The 26990-nt window shown below is 34.7% G+C and overlaps 1 protein-coding gene across 5 annotated transcripts in view; it reads left to right on the forward strand.

The window, feature by feature from the left end:
• Nucleotides 1–470: 470 nt before the first annotated feature.
• Nucleotides 471–26990, forward strand: part of LOC138314962 (A disintegrin and metalloproteinase with thrombospondin motifs adt-2-like) — a 30833-nt gene continuing 4313 nt past the window's right edge. For 2 of the 5 annotated variants that reach the window (XM_069255622.1, XM_069255624.1), the window contains exons 1-17: nucleotides 471–786; nucleotides 7672–7877; nucleotides 8819–8908; nucleotides 9353–9506; nucleotides 9912–10020; nucleotides 15786–15879; nucleotides 16741–16815; nucleotides 19600–19751; nucleotides 20016–20053; nucleotides 20537–20642; nucleotides 21267–21431; nucleotides 22071–22206; nucleotides 23358–23471; nucleotides 24279–24330; nucleotides 24732–24875; nucleotides 25328–25444; nucleotides 26811–26927. In XM_069255622.1, coding sequence (XP_069111723.1) covers nucleotides 672–786; nucleotides 7672–7877; nucleotides 8819–8908; nucleotides 9353–9506; nucleotides 9912–10020; nucleotides 15786–15879; nucleotides 16741–16815; nucleotides 19600–19751; nucleotides 20016–20053; nucleotides 20537–20642; nucleotides 21267–21431; nucleotides 22071–22206; nucleotides 23358–23471; nucleotides 24279–24330; nucleotides 24732–24875; nucleotides 25328–25444; nucleotides 26811–26927 — 1984 coding nt within the window. In that variant the 5' untranslated portion in view covers nucleotides 471–671. The remainder of the gene's footprint in view (nucleotides 787–7671; nucleotides 7878–8818; nucleotides 8909–9352; nucleotides 9507–9911; nucleotides 10021–15785; nucleotides 15880–16740; nucleotides 16816–19599; nucleotides 19752–20015; nucleotides 20054–20536; nucleotides 20643–21266; nucleotides 21432–22070; nucleotides 22207–23357; nucleotides 23472–24278; nucleotides 24331–24731; nucleotides 24876–25327; nucleotides 25445–26810; nucleotides 26928–26990) is intronic. The other 3 variants (XM_069255623.1, XM_069255625.1, XM_069255626.1) reach the window with 3 other exon arrangements.

Below are 26990 nucleotides of genomic sequence, written 5' to 3' on the forward strand. Positions count from 1 at the left end.
CATTGGATGAAAGTTATTAGTCCTATATTACCAACCTGAAAAAAATCCCCTGGGAAATTTAAGTGATATGAAAATTAGGTCGTTATATGATCATTTGTCATTGTTGTGATATTTTAGTAAATATTCTGTCCGTGGAGATCATATGAATGACTGAAAGCTTGTACTAGTTGTTATTATTCCTATATTGCACATACGAAGTATGCTTTAGGTGTTCAGCAATGTTTCACTATCGACATAAATGTAGCTCTACAATTAAGGGAGACAATTCCAATCTAAGGCTTGTTTTGACGTATCCTTGCCTTGCGATGTTTTTAATAAATATTTTATAAATGAACATACGCTAAAACGATAAAACGCGGTCCATCTCTTTGGCGATACTGTCACGGGCTACTGCATTAGAATGTACACAATATACAAACTCTCTGTATGTCGGGTATCGACCCGGCGAACGTATTTATTTATAGAACGCTTTCTATTGTAGTATAGGCAGGGCTAATACAACGAGGATTGTCGAACTGGTTTAGGTAACATGAACATAAGCGAATATTTACGATGACATTCTGGAGTTATACTTTTACCCCAGTGGCCGATCATCGTCCTGATGACGCTGTACGACGATCGGGATTGTATTAGATGATATACGTTAGACGATATTCGATGACTGTCTCACGATGGACTGTAGTTACCTGTCCCAGGTATTGATCCTTTACTTACTAGGACTGTGTTTATTCCTTCCCGGCAGCAGATCATTACACAGACCTGATGGACTCATATACCTACACACAGGTAAGACTGACGTAACACGTGGAGTAGTTTATGTTTTCAATGTCCAGCAAGTCACTCTTAACCCATTGTCACATACAAAAATGAGCAAAAGGTTTTTTTGCTGCGTCAAGATGACTGGTAATTTATGTCATCAGGCAACTTATGGATGACATTCAACCTAGACTTAAATTCCTTAGACACACTATTTCGTAAATGCATCCAATAAGTGAACTGCTCCTGATAACAAAGTTCTCCATCACGGATGATGATTATATAAATGTGGCATTCAGTATTGTTAATACCCGGGTAAGAGGCAACTAATATCAGCATATCTATAATTAACAAAGAACCATTAGTATGCTTGGCTCCATGAAGAAGGATATGAAAAAAAATCGATATCCATTATTAGCATTATAAGGCATTAAAAACTTAACCTTTGAGACTAAGCAACTTATTAGCGGTGTCGCCAGTTTATTATTTCAAAGACCTAAGGGTCCATTATCATCAGTTAAGCATAACAGTATCATGCTGTTTCTTTTTTTATTTATTTTATTATTTCGTTTTCACAATCGTCAGAAATGCTAAAAGACTAAAGCATATTTTAGAAATATATTTTTTAACCATTTAAAAAATTGTGATAAAAATTAAAACTGTATGTTAAAATTCTAAATGAATATTTAATCATAGTAAATGGTGATAATTGATTTTGTCAATGTCGTATTGAATCATCACTGTCTTTATTATTATTTAATACTGTCGTCTACATGCAGAAATTTTCTTTGCCGTACAGATATATAAGATATCAGTAATTGCACATGTTAAGTTCAGAAGCGATTGAGAGTGAAGTCAAAGTAGAAACGTGTGTAAGCATTTACTCTTAAGGTTCATGTAAAGGCTTTAACCAGTGATATTTTGCAAGCTTATAACTCATTACTGTGCTGCAATTGAACAAAACTAACTTCATTAATTGTTGGTATGTACCCTGGCTAACTGTCTGTCTTACTGTTGATAAGTAATTTGTGAAGCTGCTTGTTAATTTCAGTAAAATAGGAGAAAAATGTATATTTCTGGAGAAGACATAAAACTCGTGTGAATTGCATTGATGGCACCAAATAAGCATGTTATCATGTTCAGTAGTGAGTATGCCAGGTACTCCAACAGTTTTTTACAAGAATTTTACAAGCAGCTTCACAAAATACATATCATCAGTAAGACTGACAGTTAGCCAGGGTATATACCAACAATTAATGAAATTTGTTCTGTTCAATTGCAGCACAGTAATGAGTTTTAGGCTTGCAAAATATCACTGTTTATAGCCTTTACATGAACCTTAAACCCACATGTAAACAACACCCGTAGTCCTTTTGATAAATATTGGGTAATCGAAACTATCCGAAATGTTCTATAAATAGACATGTACTGTAATAGGAATATGACCTGTATCATACTCAAACATGAATGTAGTTCGTATATCTTAGGTGTTGTTTAATAGTCTATTACAGGTTCTGTGTAGTTAATATATCTGTCACACAGAAGAGAGGTATAGAACACCTCATTTAAATGTTATCCTACACCAGGTTCGTCTGGTGCCGTTATATTGAGAATGGGGGACATAAGGTGCTCGGTGTCTTTGGTAGCATGCTTCAGTGAAATATCACTATGGACTTTGACGAGGAACCAAAATAGGGATAATATGACATTCCAAAAACAAACATTCACCGTACACATCTGCACTATGTATACACAGAATGGCCTTACCCTTAGATATTATACAAAATAAAGCCTAAACAGAACTAATGAAATCAATATGTGTTCTGTATTTTATCTCATTATCTTCTTGTCTAGGATGAATTCACCCTTGTAACACGATGTATAGATCGTTTTGTTCTATGTAATCAATGTGAGGCCATACTGTAAACAATGAAGTAACGCCAAAATTGAGGATCTTGCAGGCAGATGCTTTGTCCGTCACATTTTGAAGTTGAAATCCGTTACAATGTAGGTATGGTAATATAATGATAAACCGTGTCTTAGATTTGAGTTCATTTTATGCTCTTACTCCTAATCAGTAATGTTATATTGAATAATTGAACAATCATAAATCATAACGAAAGAAAATATGCCAGTTATATTTATCATGAAAAATCAAATATTGAATATAAATACGAATTTACTAGATATTACATGTTTGACACATTATAAACCCCTCACAAAATAAAAACTGGATTTAATATCAGTACCAAAGGGAGGTTATCCGGAACATCTGTTACAATACATTCAATCATTAACAATGTACGCCCATGTAACGCATGTATTGGGATAAAAAAGACTGAAGTTAAAAGACATCGTGACATCCGTAGACTATCGATTATGGTAATGAACTAAATATTACTGTTATGAACTTCGCTTCTGTAATCCTCTTTTCACCCACCTACATGGACGGCGATTCCCTTTAATGGTCCGACATATATTTCCTTTTATCTCACAAGGGCGGACATAAATTTCAATTTATAATCTAACTTTCCATTCTTGATTTACCATTCGATATTGAACTATTCATCAGTGTACTATAATATTGAACTTTTTCGTCCTTAGATTAAAAAGAGTTTAAATATGTCTGTAGAGGGTAAATGAGTTTTAGGCTTCATCCACCAATTTAAACTTTTAAATAATGTAGGATATCGCATATTCTAGGTAAAGTATACTGTACATGTATTATAATCATTGATATAGTGTCTCGTTTTTAGCTCACCTGGCCCGAAGGGCCGGTGAGCTTATGTCATGGCGCGGCGTCCGTCGTCCGTCCGTCGTCCGTCCGTCGTCCGTCGTCCGTCCGTCGTCCGTCCGTCAACATTTCCTTTAAATCGCTACTAGTCATAGAGTTCTGCATGGATTGTAACCAAATTTGGCCACAAACATCCTTGGGGGAAGGGGAACAGAACTTGTATAAAGTTTGGTTCTGACCCCCCGGGGGCAGGAGGGGCGGGGCCCAATAGGGGAAATAGAGGTAAATCCTATAAATCGCTACTTGTCCTAGAGTTCTGCATGGATTGTAACCAAATTTGGCCACAAACATCCTTGGGGGAAGGGGAACAGAACTTGTATAAAGTTTGGTTCTGACCCCCCGGGGGCAGGAGGGGCGGGGCCCAATAGGGGAAATAGAGGTAAATCCTATAAATCGCTACTTGTCCTAGAGTTCTGCATGGATTGTAACCAAATTTGGCCACAAACATCCTTGGGGGTAGGGGAACAGAACTTGTATAAAGTTAGGCTCTGACCCCCGGGGGCATGAGGGGCGGGGCCCAATAGGGGAAATAGAGGTAAATCCTATAAATCGCTACTTGTCCTAGAGTTCTGCATGGATTGTAACCAAATTTGGCCACAAACATCCTTGGGGGAAGGGGAACAGAACTTGTATAAAGTTTGGCTCTGACCCCCCGGGGGCAAAAGGGGCGGGGGCCCAATAGGGGAAATAGAGGTAAATCCTATAAATCGCTACTTGTCCTAGAGTTCTGCATGGATTGTAACCAAATTTGGCAACAAACATCCTTGGGGGAAGGGGAACAGAACTTCTATAAATGTTGGCTCTGACCCCCCGGGGGCAGGAGGGGTGGGGCCCAATAGGGGAAATAGAGGTAAATCCTATAAATCGCTACTTGTCCTAGAGTTCTGCATGGATTGTAACCAAATTTGGCCACAAACATCCTTGGGGGAAGGGGAACAGAACTTGTATAAATTTTGGCTCTGACCCCCCGGGGGCAGGAGGGGCGGGGCCCAATAGGGGAAATAGAGGTAAATCCTATATATCGCTACTTGTCCTAGAGTTCTGCATGGATTGTAACCAAATTTGGCCACAAACATCCTTGGGGGAAGGGGAACAGAACTTGTATAAATTTTGGCTCTGACCCCCTGGGGGCAGGTGGGGCGGGGCCCAATAGGGGAAATAGAGGTAAATCCTATAAATCGCTACTTGTCCTAGAGTTCTGCATGGATTGTGACCAAATTTGGCCACAAACATCCTTGGGGGAAGGGGAACAGAACTTCTATAAATGTTGGCTCTGACCCCCCGGGGGCAGGAGGGGTGGAGCCCAATAGGGGAAATAGAGGTAAATCCTATAAATCGCTACTTGTCCTAGAGTTCTGCATGGATTGTGACCAAATTTGGCCACAAACATCCATTGGGGAAGGGGAATAGAACTTCTATAACTGTTGGCTCTGATCCCCTGGGGGCAGGATGGGTAGGGCCCAGTAGGTGAATTAGAGGTAAATATTCGAATTCCTTCAGAAAAGAAACAATGAACCTGTATTTAGAACATTACTTGGCATTACAAACCAGGTGAGCGATACAGGCCCTCTGGGCCTCTTGTTTCTGGTTGGTTTTTCACACTGATATGTAATCCTAACACGACCTCACAAAAAACCCAATTAAACTATGTATTCTAATTTGAATGCATATAAGATATGAGAAAGATATCAGTACAAAAAAAAATGATAAAACAGAATCCAATTTTATTCAAAATGATTGAACAAGATGTTTGTGACATATGTGGACTGTTCCACTTACCTACCCATGTATGGCATATTTTAATTGTGTATCTTGTACATTCCTACAAAGCAAACAAACAACACGAGCTAAGGACAAGCAAACAAAGTCTTACCTTTATACATGATAGGTAGAGACTTGAGATGGCCTGAAATCGATATATCAACTCACCATCTTTGATTCCTATGGGATAATGATTACTACTCGTGATCAATGCACTTCCTGACATTAGTAACATAGTAGCATACACAAATGGCAATAAACGAGTGTTGGGTTGTCTCTGTTCACCAGAAATGGCAATAAAACGAGTGTTGGGTTGTCAAATGGCAATAAAACAAGTGTTGGGTTGTCTCTGGTCCACAGAAATGGCAATAAAACGAGTGTTGGGTTGTCTCTGGTCCACAGAAATGGAAATAAAACGAGTGTTGGGTTGTCTCTGGTCCACAGAAATGGAAATAAAACGAGTGTTGGGTTGTCTCTGGTCCACAGAAATGGAAATAAAACGAGTGTTTGGTTGTCTCTGGTCCGGGGAAATGGAAATAAAACGAGTGTTGGGTTGTCTCTGGTCCACAGAAATGGCAAAAAAAAAGAGTGTTGGGTTGTCTCTGGTCCACAGAAATGGCAATCAAACGAGTGTTGGGTTGTCTCTGGTCCACAGAAATGGCAATTAAACGAGTGTTGGGTTGTCTCTGGTCAACAGAAACGGCAATAAAACGAGTGCTGGGTTGTCTCTGGTCCACAGAAATGGCAATCAAACGAGTGTTGGGTTGTCTCTGGTCCACAGAAATGGCAATCAAACGAGTGTTGGGTTGTCTCTGGTCCACAGAAATGGCAATAGAACGAGTGCTGGGTTGTCTCTGGTCCACAGAAATGACAATTACACGAGTGTTGGGTTGTCTCTGGTCAACAGAAATGGCAATAAAACGAGTGCTGGGTTGTCTCTGGTCAACAGAAATGGCAATAGAACGAGTGCTGGGTTGTCTCTGGTCCACAGAAATGGCAATAAAACGAGTGTTGAGTTGTCTCTGGTCAACAGAAATGGCAATAGAACGAGTGCTGGGTTGTCTCTGGTCCACAGAAATGGCAATAAAACGAGTGTTGGGTTGTCTCTGGTCAACAGAAATGGCAATAAAACGAGTGCTGGGTTGTCTCTGGTCAACAGAAATGGCAATAGAACGAGTGCTGGGTTGTCTCTGGTCAACAGAAACGGCAATAAAACGAGTGTTGGGTTGTCTCTGGTCAACAGAAATGGCAATAGAACGAGTGCTGGGTTGTCTCTGGTCCACAGAAATGGCAATAAAACGAGTGTTGAGTTGTCTCTGGTCAACAGAAATGGCAATAAAACGAGTGCTGGGTTGTCTCTGGTCCACAGAAATGGCAATAGAACGAGTGCTGGGTTGTCTCTGGTCCACAGAAATGGCAATAAAACGAGTGTTGAGTTGTCTCTGGTCCGGAGAAACGGAAATAAAACGAGTGTTGGGTTGTCTCTGGTCCGTAGAAATGGAAATAGAACGAGTGTTGGGTTGTCTCTGGTCCACATGTGAAGTATCTTATAGAAAAGATAATGTTGTACTTAAACAAGGGTGGTCATGACTAAAGCATAGGGAAATATTCCCATTCTACTTTCAGTTTCTATTTTGATCTATGGTAAACCAGATGGGCAATATCAGCCTATGAACTCCAATCTGGTCAAGCGTATGAATATTGACGTTTCCGCCGCGTTATGGACAATGTATGCAATATATACTTACGCCTATACATAACGGTAAAATAATTTAAGATTGGTTTTAAAGTTGTGCGGTCTTTGAAACCCAATAGTATTATCGTGTTGACAAACTAGCATTATTGAAAAATATCATCGCATAGTTTCCATTTATTCGCTTGTTTCAAACCGTTATGTGTTTAACTATATTCAGAAGCTGATGCTATGGCTGCTCCTTTTATTGAACATGGTGACGTCAACACTAGGGCAAGCGGAAAATTCAAAAGATATAACTTGTATAGCTTTGAATTTGAATGATCGTAATGGAAATATAAGTTCTAAACTGTTACCAGATTGGACATACAGTTGATGTGAATCCCATCCGTCAGTTTATTGCTTAAATATATCCGTTATTGATTTATTAGTATAATACTAATATTGTTTCTTATAAAGCTATATCGACATATCTCATTGTGGTATAGTGAGATTTTACCTAGATTTGTATTCCGATAGTACTTCCGGAACGCCTGACATTGTTCTCGAACTAGCATTTATCGTTTTTACTAACTTTACTAAAATTGTGTTTGATAATTTTTTCGTAATTATTTTGACATGGTGTATATAAACAACCACGTGCTAATATTTTTTCTTCTGTTTACAGAGAAAATCCATGTGTATTTTAACAAGATAACTTACGTGTCAAATCCAGTGAGAAAGAGGAGTACTCCAGACCGTCTTCCGGAGTCATTGGATTTACATTTCCATGCCAAAGAACATAATATAATTCTAAGTCTTTATAGAAATTCGAAACTTTCTACAGATGTGCCAATACATCTCCCCAATCAGGGCCTTTGGCCAAGTTCTCAGGTTGGTATACTTCTTCAAACTATCTTTCCCCATGATAGTTGTTGGAAGCAAATCTCTTCTTGTAAATGGTCTTTCAAGAGTGAGCTGAATAGAAGATTTCTCACGCCATTGTTAGAATACTTTGACTTTTTATTCCAGCCAATTGATTTAAAGATGCTCCACCGCCGACAGAGCATAAATGATATTCATCATTGGAACAATAATTGATGTTTAATCGTATGTATATATATATATATGTCTAATCAACACAAAAAATAATTAAATTAATTTATTTCGCCTTTGGTGCATGCGCAATCAGTACTTCATTCCATATAGGATATAGTAACACGGAATTTTTTGAGAATGCAATTAATTATTTTTCATATTTTTAACTTGAAGTAAATTTAGATGCTTAAACTCTTCAATAGTGGTAATGGTGTAAAGTAAGTAACTTTTGTAACTTAAGAAAAATTCTAAATCGTCTGCTCATGTTTTTGATAGTGAAAAAATACCATTTGTCAGCGATGGAGCATCTTTAAGAGACTTCCTATTACCTTGGTATAGTAAATTAATAACTTCATAATGAAAAATTGTGTTACCCCCAAAATATTAATAGACACTTTGAAGGTTTTTTTTTATTGTTAAACGAATATATAAGCTTTCACAGTTTGCTATCGTGATCATCTTCCAAGAAGATTGTATAAAATATGTCAATTGGAAAATTATTTTTTACAGTGTATTAACTCGAAACTTTTGTATTAAGCGCTTTTTTTTATCAAATGGTAATTTTTTTACCACAATAGTTCGTAGAAGGTATCAAAAGCAAAACTAGAGTCCGTATCTGTATATATAAACTATTAGGTACAAATCCACCATAGTTGTACCAAATATCGTTTTAACAAGTATTAATTTAATATGTATTCGAAGTTTTTTTATGGCGCCCAAACACTCGTTGGTTTCAGTCACTAGATGCCTTTTATCAAGACGTGGGGAATAGAGCGTCCTTCCACGTGGAATGTACAAACGGCGGGAGTTGTAATGAACTGGAATTAGTAAGTGACACATGTACCATATATTCGAAGTACTCTCTATTACATGAGTCAGAGTGATAAATCAATTGTCGTATTACAGATAAATCTGGGTCCTAGTAAATGTATGTGTGTTGGATACAAATTACTTAAAGTAGAAAGCGGCAAAAAGGTTATTCCGACGGTGTGGACAAAATACTGTCATTTAGTTAAAAGAGATCTGCTAAAACTACAAAGACTGAACATTATCTCTTCATCATTTTCCACCTTACAACATACCAATACATTTTGTCAAATTGAAGAGAAACTATTCCGTCAGCCTCCACATATCTACCAAGTTATTACTTTAACTTTCCTTTTGTTGGAAATGGTTAGATAAAAACAGTTTTGTAGGTGTTTAGTGAATACACAATTACGAAAACAATTTGTTTAGCCTACATATTGAAATCATACCATTATATGTTGCAGTTCGGGACGTTTTACATAGAAGACGAGCTCCACATTTTAGAGACAGACACGGATATACATGGATTTAATAGTTCAACTTTCAGTCACCCGCACATTGTTTCTCAACCTGCGGTACCTCTTCAGTTTGCAAACGCAAACGACGCCATTTCTTTACGTATGTATTCAAATTAAAAAAATCACGAGTCTTTAAAGGATGTACATGTTCTGCCTTTTTGGTATTCTTAACTTTTCTTCTGATCTGAATGCCAAAATGTTTGTTTTAACTCGCGATACGGTGCCAGGGTGCTCTTTTTTAACAGGTAGTTTTAGATGCATGATGTCTTATTATTCTTAGATACACGACTGGTTCATCTTTGTCAGTATAACGTAACACAACATTGATGTACTAGAAACATGTTCCATAAATGTAAGGTTCGTCACAGTATAGCGTTTACACTGGATATATTAGGGGTGTGACAAAACAAACGATTGCATTGACATTAATTTTTGTGCCTGAATTTTTTAAGACGCGATCCTTATTACATGTAGCTTTTCACTTCAAAATGATTATGTGTGTTAGCAGAACATTCCAGCAAACAGTTCTCCCAGAGGAGAGGCCGCAGACGACGTCAGACCGGGACTTATATGGTGGAACTCTTCGTGGTCACAGATTACTCTGTATATAAATAGTAGGTATAATGACAATCACCACAGATTACTCTGTATATAAATAGTAGGTATAATGACAATCACCACAGATTACTCTGTATATAAATAGTAGGTATAATGACAATCACCACAGATTACTCTGTATATAAATAGTAGGTATAATGACAATCACCACAGATTACTCTGTATATAAATAGTAGGTATAATGACAATCACCACAGATTACATGTATATAAATAGTAGGTATAATGACAATCACCACAGATTACTCTGTATATAAATAATAGGTATAATGACAATCACCACAGATTACTTTGTATATAAATAGTAGGTATAATGACAATCACCACAGATTACTCTGTATATAAATAGTAGGTATAATGACAATCACCACAGATTACTCTGTATATAAATAGTAGGTATAATGACAATCAACACAGTTTACTCTGTATATAAATAGTAGGTATAATGACAATCACCACAGATTACTGTATATAAATATAGGTTTATAATGACAATCACCACAGATTACTCTGTATATAAATAGTAGGTATAATGACAATCACCACAGATTACTCTGTATATAAATAGTAGGTATAATGACAATCACCACAGATTACTCTGTATATAAATAGTAGGTATAATGACAATCACCACAGATTACTCTGTATATAAATAGTAGGTATAATGACAATCACCACAGATTACTCTGTATATAAATAGTAGGTATAATGACAATCACCACAGATTACTCTGTATATAAATAGTAGGTATAATGACAATCAATCACCACAGATTACTCTGTATATAAATAGTAGGTATAATGACAATCACCACAGATTACTCTGTAGGTATAATGACAATCACCACAGATTACTCTGTATATATTAGTCTGTATAATGGCAATCACCACAGATTACTCTGTATATAAATAGTAGGTATAATGACAATCACCACAGATTACTCTGTATATAAATAGTAGGTATAATGACAATCACCACAGATTACTCTGTATATAAATAGTAGGTATAATGACAATCACCACAGATTACTCTGTATATAAATAGTAGGTATAATGACAATCACCACAGATTACTCTGTATATAAATAGTAGGTATAATGACAATCACCACAGATTACTCTGTATATAAATAGTAGGTATAATGACAATCACCACAGATTACTCTGTATATAAATAGTAGGTATAATGACAATCACCACAGATTACTCTGTATATAAATAGTGGGTATAATGACAATCACCACAGATTACTCTGTATATAAATAGTAGGTATAATGACAATCACCACATACCTGTATTAATTACTCTGTATAATACATATTCTCTGTATATATCTGTATAATGACAATCACCACAGATTACTCTGTATATAAATAGTAGTATAATGACAATCACCACAGATTACTCTGTATATAAATAATAGGTATAATGACAATCACCACAGATTACTCTGTATATAAATAGTAGGTATAATGACAATCACCACAGATTACTCTGTATATAAATAGTAGGTATAATGACAATCACCACAGATTACTCTGTATATAAATAGTAGGTATAATGACAATCACCACAGATTACTCTGTATATAAATAGTAGGTATAATGACAATCACCACAGATTACTCTGTATAATACAATCACCACAGATTACTCTGTATATAATGTAGGTATAATGACAATCCACCACAGATTACTCTGTATATTAAATAGTAGGTATAATGACAATCACCACAGATTACTCTGTATATAAATAGTGGGTATAATGACAATCACCACAGATTACTCTGTATATAAATAGTAGGTATAATGACAATCACCACAGATTACTCTGTATATAAATAGTAGGTATAATGACAATCACCACAGATTACTCTGTATATAAATAGGTAGGTATAATGACAATCACCACAGATTACTCTGTATATAAATAGTGGGTATAATGACAATCACCACAGATTACTCTGTATATAAATAGTAGGTATAATGACAATCACCACAGATTACTCTGTATATAAATAGTGGTATAATGCATCACCACAGATTACTCTGTATATAAATAGTAGGTATAATGACAATCACCACAGATTACTCTGTATATAAATAGTATAATGACTCACCACTGTATATAAATAGTGGGTATAATGACAATCACCACAGATTACTCTGTATATAAATAGTGGGTATAATGACAATCACCACAGATTACTCTGTATATAAATAGTAGGTATAATGACAATCACCACAGATTACTCTGTATATAAAAAAAAAAACCCTCTGTAAAATAGTAGGTATAATGACAATCACCACAGATTACTCTGTATATAAATAGTAGGTATAATGACAATCACCACAGATTACTCTGTATATAAATAGTAGGTATAATGACAATCACCACAGATTACTCTGTATATAAAATAGTAGGTATAATGACAATCACCACAGATTACTCTGTATATAAATAGTAGGTATAATGACAATCACCACAGATTACTCTGTATATAAATATAGTAGGTATAATGACAATCACCACAGATTACTCTGTATATAAATAGTAGGTATAATGACAATCACCACAGATTACTCTGTATATAAATAATAGGTATAATGACAATCACCACAGATTACTCTGTATATAAATAGTAGTGGTATAATGACAATCACCACAGATTACTCTGTATATAAATAGTAGGTATAATGACAATCACCACAGATTACTCTGTATATAAATAGTAGGTATAATGACAATCACCACAGATTACTCTGTATATAAATAGTAGGTATAATGACAATCACCACAGATTACTCTGTATATAAATAGTAGGTATAATGACAATCACCACAGATTACTCTGTATATAAATAGTGGGTATAATGACAATCACCACAGATTACTCTGTATATAAATCTGTATATATATAATGACAATCACCACAGATTACTCTGTATATAAATAGTAGGTATAATGACAATCACCACAGATTACTCTGTATATAAATAGTAGGTATAATGACAATCACCACAGATTACTCTGTATATAAATAGTAGGTATAATGACAATCACCACAGATTACTCTGTATATAAATAGTAGGTATAATGACAATCACCACAGATTACTCTGTATATAAATAGTAGGTATAATGACAATCACCACAGATTACTCTGTATATAAATAGTAGGTATAATGACAATCACCACAGATTACTCTGTATATAAATAGTAGGTATAATGACAATCACCACAGATTACTCTGTATATAAATAGTAGGTATAATGACAATCACCACAGATTACTCTGTATATAAATAGTAGGTATAATGACAATCACCACAGATTACTCTGTATATAAATAGTGGGTATAATGACAATCACCACAGATTACTCTGTATATAAATAGTAGGTATAATGACAATCACCACAGATTACTCTGTATATAAATAGTGGGTATAATGACAATCACCACAGATTACTCTGTATATAAATAGTAGGTATAATGACAATCACCACAGATTACTCTGTATATAAATAGTAGGTATAATGACAATCACCACAGATTACTCTGTATATAAATAGTAGGTATATGACAATCACCACAGATTACTCTGTATATAAATAGTAGGTATAATGACAATCACCACAGATTACTCTGTATATAAATAGTAGGTATAATGACAATCACCACAGATTACTCTGTATATAAATAGTAGGTATAATGACAATCACCACAGATTACTCTGTATATAAATAGTAGGTATAATGACAATCACCACAGATTACTCTGTATATAAATAGTAGGTATAATGACAATCACCACAGATTACTCTGTATATAAATAGTAGGTATAATGACAATCACCACAGATTACTCTGTATATAAATAGTAGGTATAATGACAATCACCACAGATTACTCTGTATATAAATAGTAGGTATAATGACAATCACCACAGATTACTCTGTATATAAATAGTGGGTATAATGACAATCACCACAGATTACTCTGTATATAAATAGTGGGTATAATGACAATCACCACAGATTACTCTGTATATAAATAGTAGGTATAATGACAATCACCACAGATTACTCTGTATATAAATAGTAGGTATAATGACAATCACCACAGATTACTCTGTATATAAATAGTGGGTATAATGACAATCACCACAGATTACTCTGTATATAAATAGTAGGTATAATGACAATCACCACAGATTACTCTGTATATAAATAGTGGTATAATGACAATCACCACAGATTACTCTGTATATAAATAGTAGGTATAATGACAATCACCACAGATTACTCTGTATATAAATAGTAGGTATAATGACAATCACCACAGATTACTCTGTATATAAATAGTAGGTATAATGACAATCACCACAGATTACTCTGTATATAAATAGTAGGTATAATGACAATCACCACAGATTACTCTGTATATAATAGTAGTATAATGACAATCACCACAGATTACTCTGTATATAAATAATGTATAATGACAATCACCACAGATTACTCTGTATATAAATAGTAGGTATAATGACAATCACCACAGATTACTCTGTATATAAAATAGTAGGTATAATGACAATCACCACAGATTACTCTGTATATAAATAGTAGGTATAATGACAATCACCACAGATTACTCTGTATATAATAGTAGGTATAATGACAATCACCACAGATTACTCTGTATATAAATAGTAGGTATAATGACAATCACCACAGATTACTCTGTATATAAATAGTAGGTATAATGACAATCACCACAGATTACTCTGTATATAAATAGTAGGTATAATGACAATCACCACAGATTACTCTGTATATAAATAGTAGGTATAATGACAATCACCACAGATTACTCTGTATATAAATAGTAGGTATAATGACAATCACCACAGATTACTCTGTATATAAATAGTAGGTATAATGACAATCACCACAGATTACTCTGTATATAAATAGTGGTATAATGACAATCACCACAGAATTACTCTGTATATAAATAGTAGGTATGACAAATGACAGGTATAATCAATCACCACAGATTACTCTGTATATAAATAGTAGGTATAATGACAATCACCACAGATTACTCTGTATATAAATAGTAGGTATAATGACAATCACCACAGATTACTCTGTATATAAATAGTAGGTATAATGACAATCACCACAGATTACTCTGTATATAAATAGTAGGTATAATGACAATCACCACAGATTACTCTGTATATAAATAGTAGGTATAATGACAATCACCACAGATTACTCTGTATAAATAGTAGGTATAATGACAATCACCACAGATTTCTTATATAAATAGTAGTATAATGACAATCACCACAGATTACTCTGTATATAAATAGTAGGTATAATGACAATCACCACAGATTACTCTGTATATAAATAGTAGGTATAATGACAATCACCACAGATTACTCTGCATATTTATATTGATTTCAGTGGTTTTATTTAGGGAATATAGCATAACCCGAACAAGTGCATTTCTTTCCATTCTTGTTAATGATATATAAGCTTTCCCGTGTATTAAGTATATTCGTCTTGTTCTTATGTAATACATATTTCTCCTCCTCCTCCTCCTCCCTCCTTCTACTTCTTCTTCTTCTTCTTCGCATTGTTCTTGTGCAATATATATCTTGAAAATATCAACATTTTTCTATCTTTGTTCTTTTGCCTTTCTTTTTCATTCATTCAAATCTTCATAAATATGTAAATGAACTGCCTAATTTCAGTTGGTATGACGCAAGCACACAGACGACCAACAATAGAAGAAGAAATGATGCTCTAAACAAAATTCGAACATTTGTTGCCTTTCACATCAATGGGGTAGGTAGTATTATAGCGTTGTTTGGAGCCTTAATTAATACGAGTTTTATGGAGGGTCATACTGAAGTCATGGGATAATCTATTGTTATTATTATAAAATCATTGTGTTGAATACAGTATATTTCCATTTTCTCGAGACTGACACTATATGACCTTACCAAACAAAAAAGGGATACATGAGATCATTATTCTCCCATAACCCCCATTGGTGTAGTGGCACGTCATCCTGATCGATATCATGACGTAACGACACAATGCGCATTTTTGTGCGTACTTGCGTGTAACTGAAATGAAAAAAAAAGGTCTTTGTTATTCGCAGTAATATTTGTAGTTATGTAGTTATAATTTAAAATGTGTAATATACATGTAGATGGAACATATTGATGAAAATGTTGGAAGTGTATTGGTGATTTTATGTTTGTTTCTATGGACATTTTACCGCGAATGACACCGGGGCTACTTATGACTTCACCACTTACGGTGGCAGCGGGAATAGCGATAACAGTATACGTTACTGGTTGGATTAAAAAATAACAGAAAACGGAAACAAAAGCATTAAACCGTCTTTTTGGGGGACTTATAATTCTGTAATTTCTCAGGATTGCAGACAAGTTAATTATAACGCGCTAACGCGCGTTATTTAATTTATCTGCAATCCTGAGAGAATAAAAGGACCATATATCCCAAAGAAGGCAGTTTAATGCTGAAGTATGCGGACATCTTTTAACATTGGACTAATCAATATAGGTTTTCGAATGTCACCGCGGCTCAGAACTATCAATTATATTCGTTGCCATTATCGACTTGGCATAGTAATCGATGCTTATTTGTCTTATAATTTTTTTATTTGTTGTTGATTAGATTGATGCCAGATACGCCAGCTTGAATGCTTCGTACACTATAGATGTTACGTTTGCAGGACTGTATATTTCCGAGGTAAGAGACTGTTCATAATATGAACACATTATTTAAGTATTGATGTCATTATTTTTTAACTTCATCGGGGTATGTAAGAAATGTTGTTTGCAAACTGTGAATTCGCGTAGCGGATTCTCACAAAAAATAGCGAACAATGACGATAAAAAATAGTAACATCCATGCTTATAATTAATTTTTGAGACTATTTGACAATAAAACGTTTAAACGAACGATTCCATTGATTTTCCAGCGGATTATATATTATTCTTTCCAAATCAATAAGCAACGTCGACGTCTTTATTGTGACATCATGATAACGTCGGGTTTTCGCGACATTCTCTGATTTTTTCTTCACAGTAGTTTGATTAAAAAAGAATATGCCAATCAGAAAGTCGGATTTAGTATGAAAACAAATAAAAACAAGAAATTGCCACCGGGACAATTTGACGGGCTTTTCACCTAAAAGGTATTCCGGTCAAGGTCATTCATATCAACAAACTTGACAGCCATTTATTTCAGAATCTTGTAGGCCTAATATAAGATCTCTAGGCCATCCAGAACTTCAGAAGAAGTCATTTAGATATTTTAGATTTTTTGGCTCCTGTGACCTTGAATATAGGTCAAGGTTAATCATATTGAAAAACTTGGTAGGCATTTATGTCAGCATGCTACATGCCTAACATTAGGTGTCTAGGCCTTCTAGAAATTCAAAAGAAGATTTGTTAATGATTTTGTCAAAAAAATCCACTTTTTAACTTTGACCCTTATTTACAACCGAAAGTTCATGTATAACAGAAAAGTGGTCTTTCAGTTAATTGTTTCACTTTCAATTCTACAAAACATATCCAAAAATCAAAGAAATTGGCTGTGTTGTTAACTGTTTGATTAGTTTAACGTCCTATTAACAGCCAGGGTCATTTAAGGACGTGCCAGGTTTGTTGGTGGAGGAAAGCCGGAGTACCCGGAGAAAAACCACCGGTCAGTAACTGGCAACTGCCCCACATGGGATTCGAACTCGCGACCCAGAGGTGAAGGGCATGTGGTAATATGTCGGTACATCTTAACCACTCGGCCACCGCGGCCCCAATGTGTTGTTAACGAGGCACGGCTGTCTAAATGAGATGTATTTTCACTGGATCATTTTCATAGCTCTAAAATCACAAGCACTTTGTGACCTAGGATGAAGGCCAAGGTCGTTTATTTTTTCAAACCTGATAGTCAACTACCATAGCATACTTCATGCACAATATCAAGCCTCTATACCATGTAGAACTTGACAAGAAGTTGGTTTCGTGATTTTCATCGAAAACGGCTAATTTCCATTAAAAGTTTCTTTATATGAAAGAAATTGGCTCAGTGGTTAACGAGTTATGGCTGTCTAGGTTGAACAGGAAGTGACGTCATTGCGGCCATATTTGAATTTGAATCGACACCATATTAACAAGAATTTGTCACTGTGATAAGTGGAATATCTTGTGTGAGTTTGGGCTTGATTGGACCGGCGGAGTCAGAGGAGATATTGAAAATTCTTTGTTAAATATTAATATCATCATAAAAAATAATTCAGCAGACCAATTTTAAATTTGAAGACATCAAATCCTTCAGAATGACATACTACATCGATGTAATGCAAAAAGTTGTGAGAAAATGAATAATAAAAAAAATCTAAAAATAGTTACTTTTGGTAAATTTTGACCGCTAGCGAGCGGAAACATGTATAGGTAAAAGTTAGATATGTTCATTTCCTACAATAAAATACCTTCAGATTTGAAATAACTTTCATTCTTTTTGAATTGTATAAGTTTTTGTGTTTTTAGGTTTTACGTCATGGCGGCCATTTAGGAATTTTTGACCTACTTAATTTTATTCATGGAACACCTTCAGATACATGATTTTAACTTACTGAAATCATTTTTATCATATGTCTTACCGTTTGACCGATAGAGCGTTCACAAAAACGGGAAGAAGAATAATACATGTGTAAGAATAATTAGAAACTTAACGAAAACAATAGGTCTTTTCACCTTTTGGTGATGGTGAAAAGACCTTATTCATTATTTCGTTTTGTACACCAAAATAGCCATTCTCCATTACACACCATTGTTTGGGTTTTTGATTAAGTGCCGTCGTTTGAATGCTAACATTTGCTCGAATAATACTTTTTATTTCTCAACATTGACTTTAAATAACGTTAACAGTTGGAGTAAAATTATCTATAATCAATATATTACCTATTTGGTTGGTTGAGTTGAGGTCATGTCAGGATAGACTACCTTGTGTGTAAAGATACGGAACAGCACACCTCGACTGGTCACATTGCACTGACAATGGATACACTATTTTGTCTTACTTATTCTTTTATTCGCTGACCGTTGAGTTGATATGAAGCAGTAACTACAATTTATGTAAACTATGATGTGTCTCACTCGAGGACAGAAGGTATACATGTACGTCAAAACCAAAACTAGAGGCAGTGTCGGGAAAAATATTGAGAAAATAACAGTTATTTCAAATAAAAAGGATACATTTGCAATATATCAAGGTTATTTTTTACGATCATGGAACGGGCACACCACATACAGGTAATCCGTCATCAAAATGTCAACTATCACCTAGTATGTGATGAAGTAAAGATGCCAACCTCTAGTTAACGCCTGGTCTAGCTGCCCGCTTGCTTTTAAATCAAATTGTCAATTGCCAATCCTATTTTTCCTGTGTTTCCCCCCAGTTTTAGGTAGACGTTTTTAATTCGATCATTCCATTTGTTTTAACGCCCATATACTTTATCATTTGATTCTGTAGACACCCGATACTTCCACATGGACTGAGAGCGTCAAGTCGGCCAATAACATTGTCAATGTGGGACAGGTGATTGAGAACTTCAGAGTGTGGGTAGAAGCAGAGAAAGCAGCAAACAATATTCCCAAACACGACCATGCCATGTTGTTTACCAGGTAAGGTATTTTTAGCCCATAGATGATTTTTTGCGATGATTTTTTTCCCTTCAAAATACTTAAATACTACTGCAATGTTTATGATTTTAATCTTATAATGACAATATTTAACGGCAATGGACAAAAAAGGTTATCTGTGTCCGCTCTAGGACGTAATATTTTAAACGTTCACACCAAAATATTCGATGAGGACAATTTCTATCTACCCCTACAAATTATCAGGTGATGTGAAATTATGTTCATTCATATACTCTTCTTTTTCAGATACGACTTAGAATTAAATGGAAACACTGGGAACATAGGTAAATATTGTTTCAGTTCGGATGTACCCTGCTTGTCATATATCGCATATGATTGATGAAAGATAATATGGGACATATATTGTACAAAACTCGATTGTATTAGCAAACATTTTGATATGATTTTTTACTTACTTTACGATGATATTTCAATTATTAACTGAATTACTAGTTCTGCAATATATTGGCGTGTGTTGTTACAAAGAAAAAAGAGATAAGACTGTAATTGAATTAACCCCGAATTTCTAATTTTCATTTTTATTTCTAAGGCTTATGTTTTTATTAATACCTTAATGAAATAAATGAATACATCAATAAATACCAGTATTGGACTTCATAGAAAAAGTTCTATCGATGAGCCACGTGATTTGTGCTTTTGATCTAAAAACTGTTTACATTTTACATTTCGTTTTACCTAGACACTAGTAGTTATTATGACAAAAGACGCTCGCTCCTTCGTATCATATGGTCCTATCTGTGTTACAGGCTATGCCTACCAGGCAGAAATATGTTCTCCTGCGAGTCAGTCAGTTGTGGAGGATCAATTCAACTTCATCGTGGAAACAACAGCGGCACACGAACTTGGACACAGGTTGGTTATCTTATATTTGTTTATTGTCATAGGAAACATATAGGAGGGCATTGTATTATTAAGACAAAGTGACTGATACTGCTAAAGTATACATGTAGGAAATGCCAGTAAATGAACTATTCCGTCGAGCGGTCGAAAGAACTGTTAAAACTGGCTGTTGGACCGGAGTGAACTCACACCTACAATTCGTGACGTCAATCCATTGTTTTGAGTCAATGGGTATAACAAAACAGTTATCGACTGGATTTTTGTACTGGGATTTTCGGGCAACAGATCATTTGTTGGACCGTCAAACAAACTGTTGACCTCGGCCTTCGCCCTCGGGTAACAGTTTGTCTTCGGGTCCAACAAATCATCTGTTGCCCGAAAATCCCAGTCAACAACTGTGTAATAGTATATTATAAAATTATAGTATATTATAAAGTGAAGTATATTTAAAGTTAGAGTATATTATAAAGTTGAAGTATATTGTTGTGAAATAAAATTGTATAAGCTGGTGCAGATTTGTATTAGTATTTGACGAAGTAGGTCATTAATTAATGTTAAGAATGCTCCTACAGTAAAAACGTAGTTATTCTACATGTATAGCAAATACTGTGACTTTGTTCATGTATTTATTTACAGTTTGGGGGCCAAGCATGATGGAGTCGATAACATCTGTCTTCCTTCAAATGCTCATATCATGGCAGCTTCAAGTGTCGCCAAAACTGGCAGTCAAGCTAGAAATCCATGGGTATTTTCACTGTGTTCTGCCAACGAGATCGGTACTTATATAAACAGTATCAACAAGTAAGTTACGTGAATATATTCACTGGATTATCTTAACTTCAGTAAGATTTATTGGCCATTTCTTGATTTCACTCGCTTTATCATGACACGAGCTAGTACGCGATAATCATGTCAGTTTGAATTGTATTGAATTGGTCTAATTCATTCCAATACCATATCATAATTATTATTGATAACAATAAATATTACATTGGTCATGTAAAGATTTGAGAGCATAAATAGGGCTAAAATAACACTACGACTGTAATGAATGTGGTGTTTTATGTCATAAACCGAACTAGACTCGTAAGAAAACAAGGGTTTGGTTAAAATCCATGATCTTCCATCATAGATATTCCAGGGGTTACTATCACTGTCTTTAGAGTCACTTCTGGAATACGTCATAGCAAAACTGAATATTGTGTGTACGACAACATTTGAAGTAATTTTGACCTTTTGATGTATTTCAAAAGAATCCAATAACGGAACACTGTGTAACTTTGTAACCTTCAATTGAAGTTTATGTACACATGTAGTTGGTCTGTCTTCTTGCTCCTGATATGTTTTCAGTTTCACAGCACTGTGACATAGTCCATTCAAATTTTTGTTATTCCTTTTTTTTCATTTTATCATTTTTCTTATTTTTTTTTGCAATGGCAGTAATTGTCTCCTAACTACAAACTCACAAACGGATCCAAACGAAATCGATTCCTACATGGGGACAGAGATCGGTCAGATGTATGACGTAAATATGCAATGTGAAAAAGCTGTGGGGCAAGGATCGTATCTGTGTTTGGTAAGTCAGTTTATCATATAATATCATTCAAATGCCAAAATAGAGAACTATATTTACATTTTCACTGCAGTCCCACTTTGTAACCTTACCAACCGCAGTTGGCGTTCATATTGTCTATGAACTTAAAACGCTTATTATGACGTCATTATCATTGTGACATCACAACTGTCGCGCCAGCGATCACGGGAAACGGCTGTTCAAATGGCTGTTCCCTTCTTGACGATAACGTATGATTAATTCATTATAGATGCAAAGCCTTATAACTATTCATATTAGGAAATAAATAGAGATCGCCTGTCAAGTTGGTAATGTTACTTAGCAACAGAATGTAAAATGTTTAAATGTTTTTTCGTGACATTTTGCGATTTATTTCAGCAAAAACTATTTACTTAGGGGTCATGTCAGCAATCTGTAACGTAATTGCAACATACATTCATTCTCAAATAAAATCTGTGTGAGATAATTTTATGTAAAATAAAATTACTCTAAAACAAATTGACGTCTGCAGCTGAGCATCTTAAAAACTGCTTTAAATGGAACGAAAGCAAGACAATACTAACATTACTATATTATAGTAGTTGCAAGTATTCGCAGGGTTTTAAATTTTGCTCAATTTGCGAAATGTGAGATATTGCGAAACAATAGCTTCACGAGAAGGAATATTGAAAGTCAACACGTTGGATGCATTAGCGTTAATGTAAAAAGATTGCATAATATAAGCCATTTGTGCAGTCCCTACATTTTAATTTCCGCACGAAAACAATTTGGGGTCAAGTAAATTTCGCAGAATAGAAAATAAAATGAAAAACTTTCCATATTAGCGAGGTAGGTAATTGTTAGCGGAGTTTTTGTGTGAGGCTATTTTGATCGCCAAAGTCGCCAAAGCAAATCCCACTTGGTTGATATTATATGATGTAAAGATTCTCGTTAGTGCATGACACTAATGAAACTTTGAATCTTTAATAAACTGGTCAAAAACATCAAGCAAAGTAGGTGCAGGAATGATTATATCCACAAATTAAAACAAAAGAAGATTATATTGATGTTTAGTGTTGATTTTAAAAAGATACCTACTAACTGTAGTTGATAGTGATTAATTGTAACCGACAATTAAATAGTTTCGTGTTCACATCACATTTTGTCCTTTCCAGCAATTTTACTCGGATTTTGAGACCGTCTGTACGGGGATGTGGTGCAAGGACCCAGCATCAACTCAATGTACACTGATTTTACCTGCTGATGGTACCACATGCAATTCATCAAAGGTAAAAACTATTTTACATACAAAATTAATGTAGGGTTTTTAGTTAAATAACAATTTAGGAGGTAATTTAGACTAACTCTATGTATGAAAGTAAATAGGATGTGTGCTTACAAATGTCACAGGAAGTGACGAGAGTAGATAGAGATAAGTCAGTACTACAAACAAGAGCTGTTGGAGAACAGCAAAGCTCGCCTATTCAGAAGAAGTTGATGTTCAAGTATTTACTATTTAAACATGGAAATTTAACAAATTAACAGACTCAAAAACTCCCTAAAGGGCCCCAAATTGGTTGTATTATCACGTTCAGCATCCATACACATTAGGAAAATAAAATCATAAACATTTATGATGACTTAAGCTTAAACAATAGACAAAATAGAAACTTGCTCAAAAACTTTAACATGGAAATATGACAAAGTAACAGACTCAAAAAAAAACACCTACAGGGCCCCAAATTGGTTGTATTATCACGTTCAGCATCCATACACATTAGGAAAATAAAATCATAAACAATCATGATGACTTAAGCTTAAACAATTGACGAAACAGAAACTTGCTCAAAAACTGTAACGTGAAATGGGACGCCAACGCTGACGCCGACGCCGGGGTGACAACATTAGCTTCCCCTATTCTTCGAATAGGCAAGCTAAAAACGGCATAAGTATATAACAACGTTAATACCAAATATTATTTTAACGGAATGCACATGCAGGCTAATCACCAAAATAGAATTATTAGATAAAATAATATGCGATTCAAATTCCATTACAAACGATTTGATATCAGATTCACTCTTACTTTATTACAGTGGTGTCGGCAAGGAAATTGTGTGACATCTGTTGATGCACCAAACGTACCAAGTAAGTACAAAAGCAGCCAGTAATATATGTCAAAGCAGCTATCAAAACCATAACAAATCAAAAGTATTTTTCCAAAATTAAGTGCACCTTGAACGTTTTGTGTGCCCCACTAAGCAAATAAAAAAAATCTTAACCTCTATGTACATATACGTTTTCAAGAATAGCTGGGTCACGATATCAACAAAAACAAACGGTTAAAAAATCTATTTTATCACACTACGCAACTTTATCTTATCATGAAGCTTGGCATTTATGTTGACGTCATTTGTTTGTTTGCGAAATTAAGAAAATTGATTTGAAAGTGTAACGTTTCGCTCACAAATACAATTGACATCATAATCAATGCCTACCCAAGGAGACTAAATAGTGACGCAGTTAAAGTTTCTTTTGAATATTAACAGGTACCTGTCTGTATGGTGACATTAAAGGAATTGTGTATGGTTCTTATACCTGTCAAAGTATGGGTACACAACAACCCTGGGGTTGTTACCAACAGAACAGCAGCTGCTGTACCACCTGTCAGTCACTATATACAGGGATAAACGGTAAGACATGTATGATGCCCTATATTGTTTTATGTCTAAGACATGTGAAGTGATATGGTACCATTAGTAGTCCACAACCCGGCATCATGGTCTGACCCATGTTCTCTTTTTACTGTCTTATTTTTGTGCAAGTATTGAAATTCTGAATTGTTAGTTACTTTTGGTGGTGAATAACATATGAAAATTACGGTACATATTACCAACTATTGTTGTTTCATTGTTTTCAAAGTCGAAAAAAAATGTATAATTATTTTCGAAAAAATCGAGCATTGGTCAAATTATCTTTTAGATAAACTAGATTTGATTACATTTCTTACTCATCCTCTCCTAACAAATTCTCTATCAATGATGATATAGGAATCTGCAACTAATTGCTACATTTCTAACTATATTTAAATAATATCTGGTAGAATTTATATGAATGAGTAACTATTGTGTTTTTCTGTGTTTAGGATGCGAGTACGGAGACAAGACAAACTGTTCAGGAGTAACGAACAGTCAATGTTATGCCGGAGATAACGCCAATCTTTGCTGTGAAACATGTCAGTCGTTCTCTACAAACATTCCAGGTGTGTACACACTGCCTTCTTACATTAGATGTTAACACGTGTTTATAGAACAGATATAATTATTATTGTATCAGTGAAAATGAATCCGATGTCGTATTCACTATATGGTCATTATTTCAAACCAATCAAATTTTGGTTGAACGCAAAATAATATATAAATAAATAAATAATTAATAATATGTTTAACGCTTGAGGATGAAACTTGAACCATATAAATCTATGAAACAAATGAAGGTCACATCGTCCTTTCAAATATTTACAATATTCAGCAATGTAATTAGGAAATCCAATATTTTCGTAACGTGTTAGGGATATTAAATGTGTCAAAAGATTTACACAAGTACTTGTAACAGGGATTTATCACTTTTTGATTATGATAAAAATTTCACAATTGATTTTAATGCTGCACCATGCGTAGAGCTAGTTTTGAAATAGTCTAGGCACATGTATGTAAGAGATAGCAACATTTAGGACAGCAATCAACACAAATACTCGCTGTTAAGGGTTAAAACAATGAATTTTAGACAAACCTTTGTATTTATATTGCTTAAGAAAAAAAGAAAGAAAAAAAGAGACAAAATCAATAAAAAAAACCCCAAAAAAACCAATGAGAACTCATGTGCAGTCCGAACCGCGAAACGTACCCTAGCAATATCAACATAATTATTGAAATATTTGTAAAAGCAACAATGATGCTTAAACTGGTGCTAAAAGTGTATATGTTAATTGTATAATTAATAGCCAATGTTGACCAAGTACTGTTCGTGCTTGCTTGAGGGGCCAAGTAATGCCTTCAAAATGGTTTTTAATTGCCTTGACCCCTGTTTCGTCAGTTTCCGTCTCTTTAAGGAATTCCTGAACTTAAAATTCTGCATAGAAATGAAGTAGAAAAGTTTAGGGGAAAAAGTAAGTTTAGTAACTTTCTAACTTATCCAATGCTTTGAGTATGAAGAATTTGATGTCAAGGAATTCCTTACAGTTAAGGACTGTTGATGAAACTGAGCCCTGCATGTCTTTGTTCTGTTATATAACAGCTAAGCAGCACTACCACTTTGTAAATTAATATCATCTCTAAGGTGTTAAAGGGACATGTCACGAAATAGCGCATGCTTTCTAGTACTAGTATATTTAAATGAACATACTGTAATATGCATATACAGTATAATAACATTGGCCTAAGTATATAATTTGAAAAAAAAAAAAAACTTTCTTGCTTGCAAACGTATCAAATAGTAGTCATTAGAAATTGTTCTTTTTAGCAGTCATTAATTAGTACAGGGTGTTTTGTGAAATATATCGATAAAGATATTTCATGTAATCATTCTTAATGATCTACGATCCAGTTATTAGTTTGTTTTTCTTCAAGGGTGTGAATATGGCGATCGAGCTGATTGTTCAGCTATACAGTCGAGTCAGTGTTACATTAGCGACAACGCTCACGTTTGTTGTCAAACATGCAAGAACTTGCAGATCGCCATTCCCGGTAATGTACAAAGTACAAATGTCTCAACGTCATCGACATGTTGTATGATTTTTATGCTCCTAC

This window comes from Argopecten irradians, chromosome 2, assembly GCF_041381155.1.
Source record: "Argopecten irradians isolate NY chromosome 2, Ai_NY, whole genome shotgun sequence".
Lineage (NCBI taxonomy): Eukaryota > Metazoa > Mollusca > Bivalvia > Pectinida > Pectinidae > Argopecten > Argopecten irradians.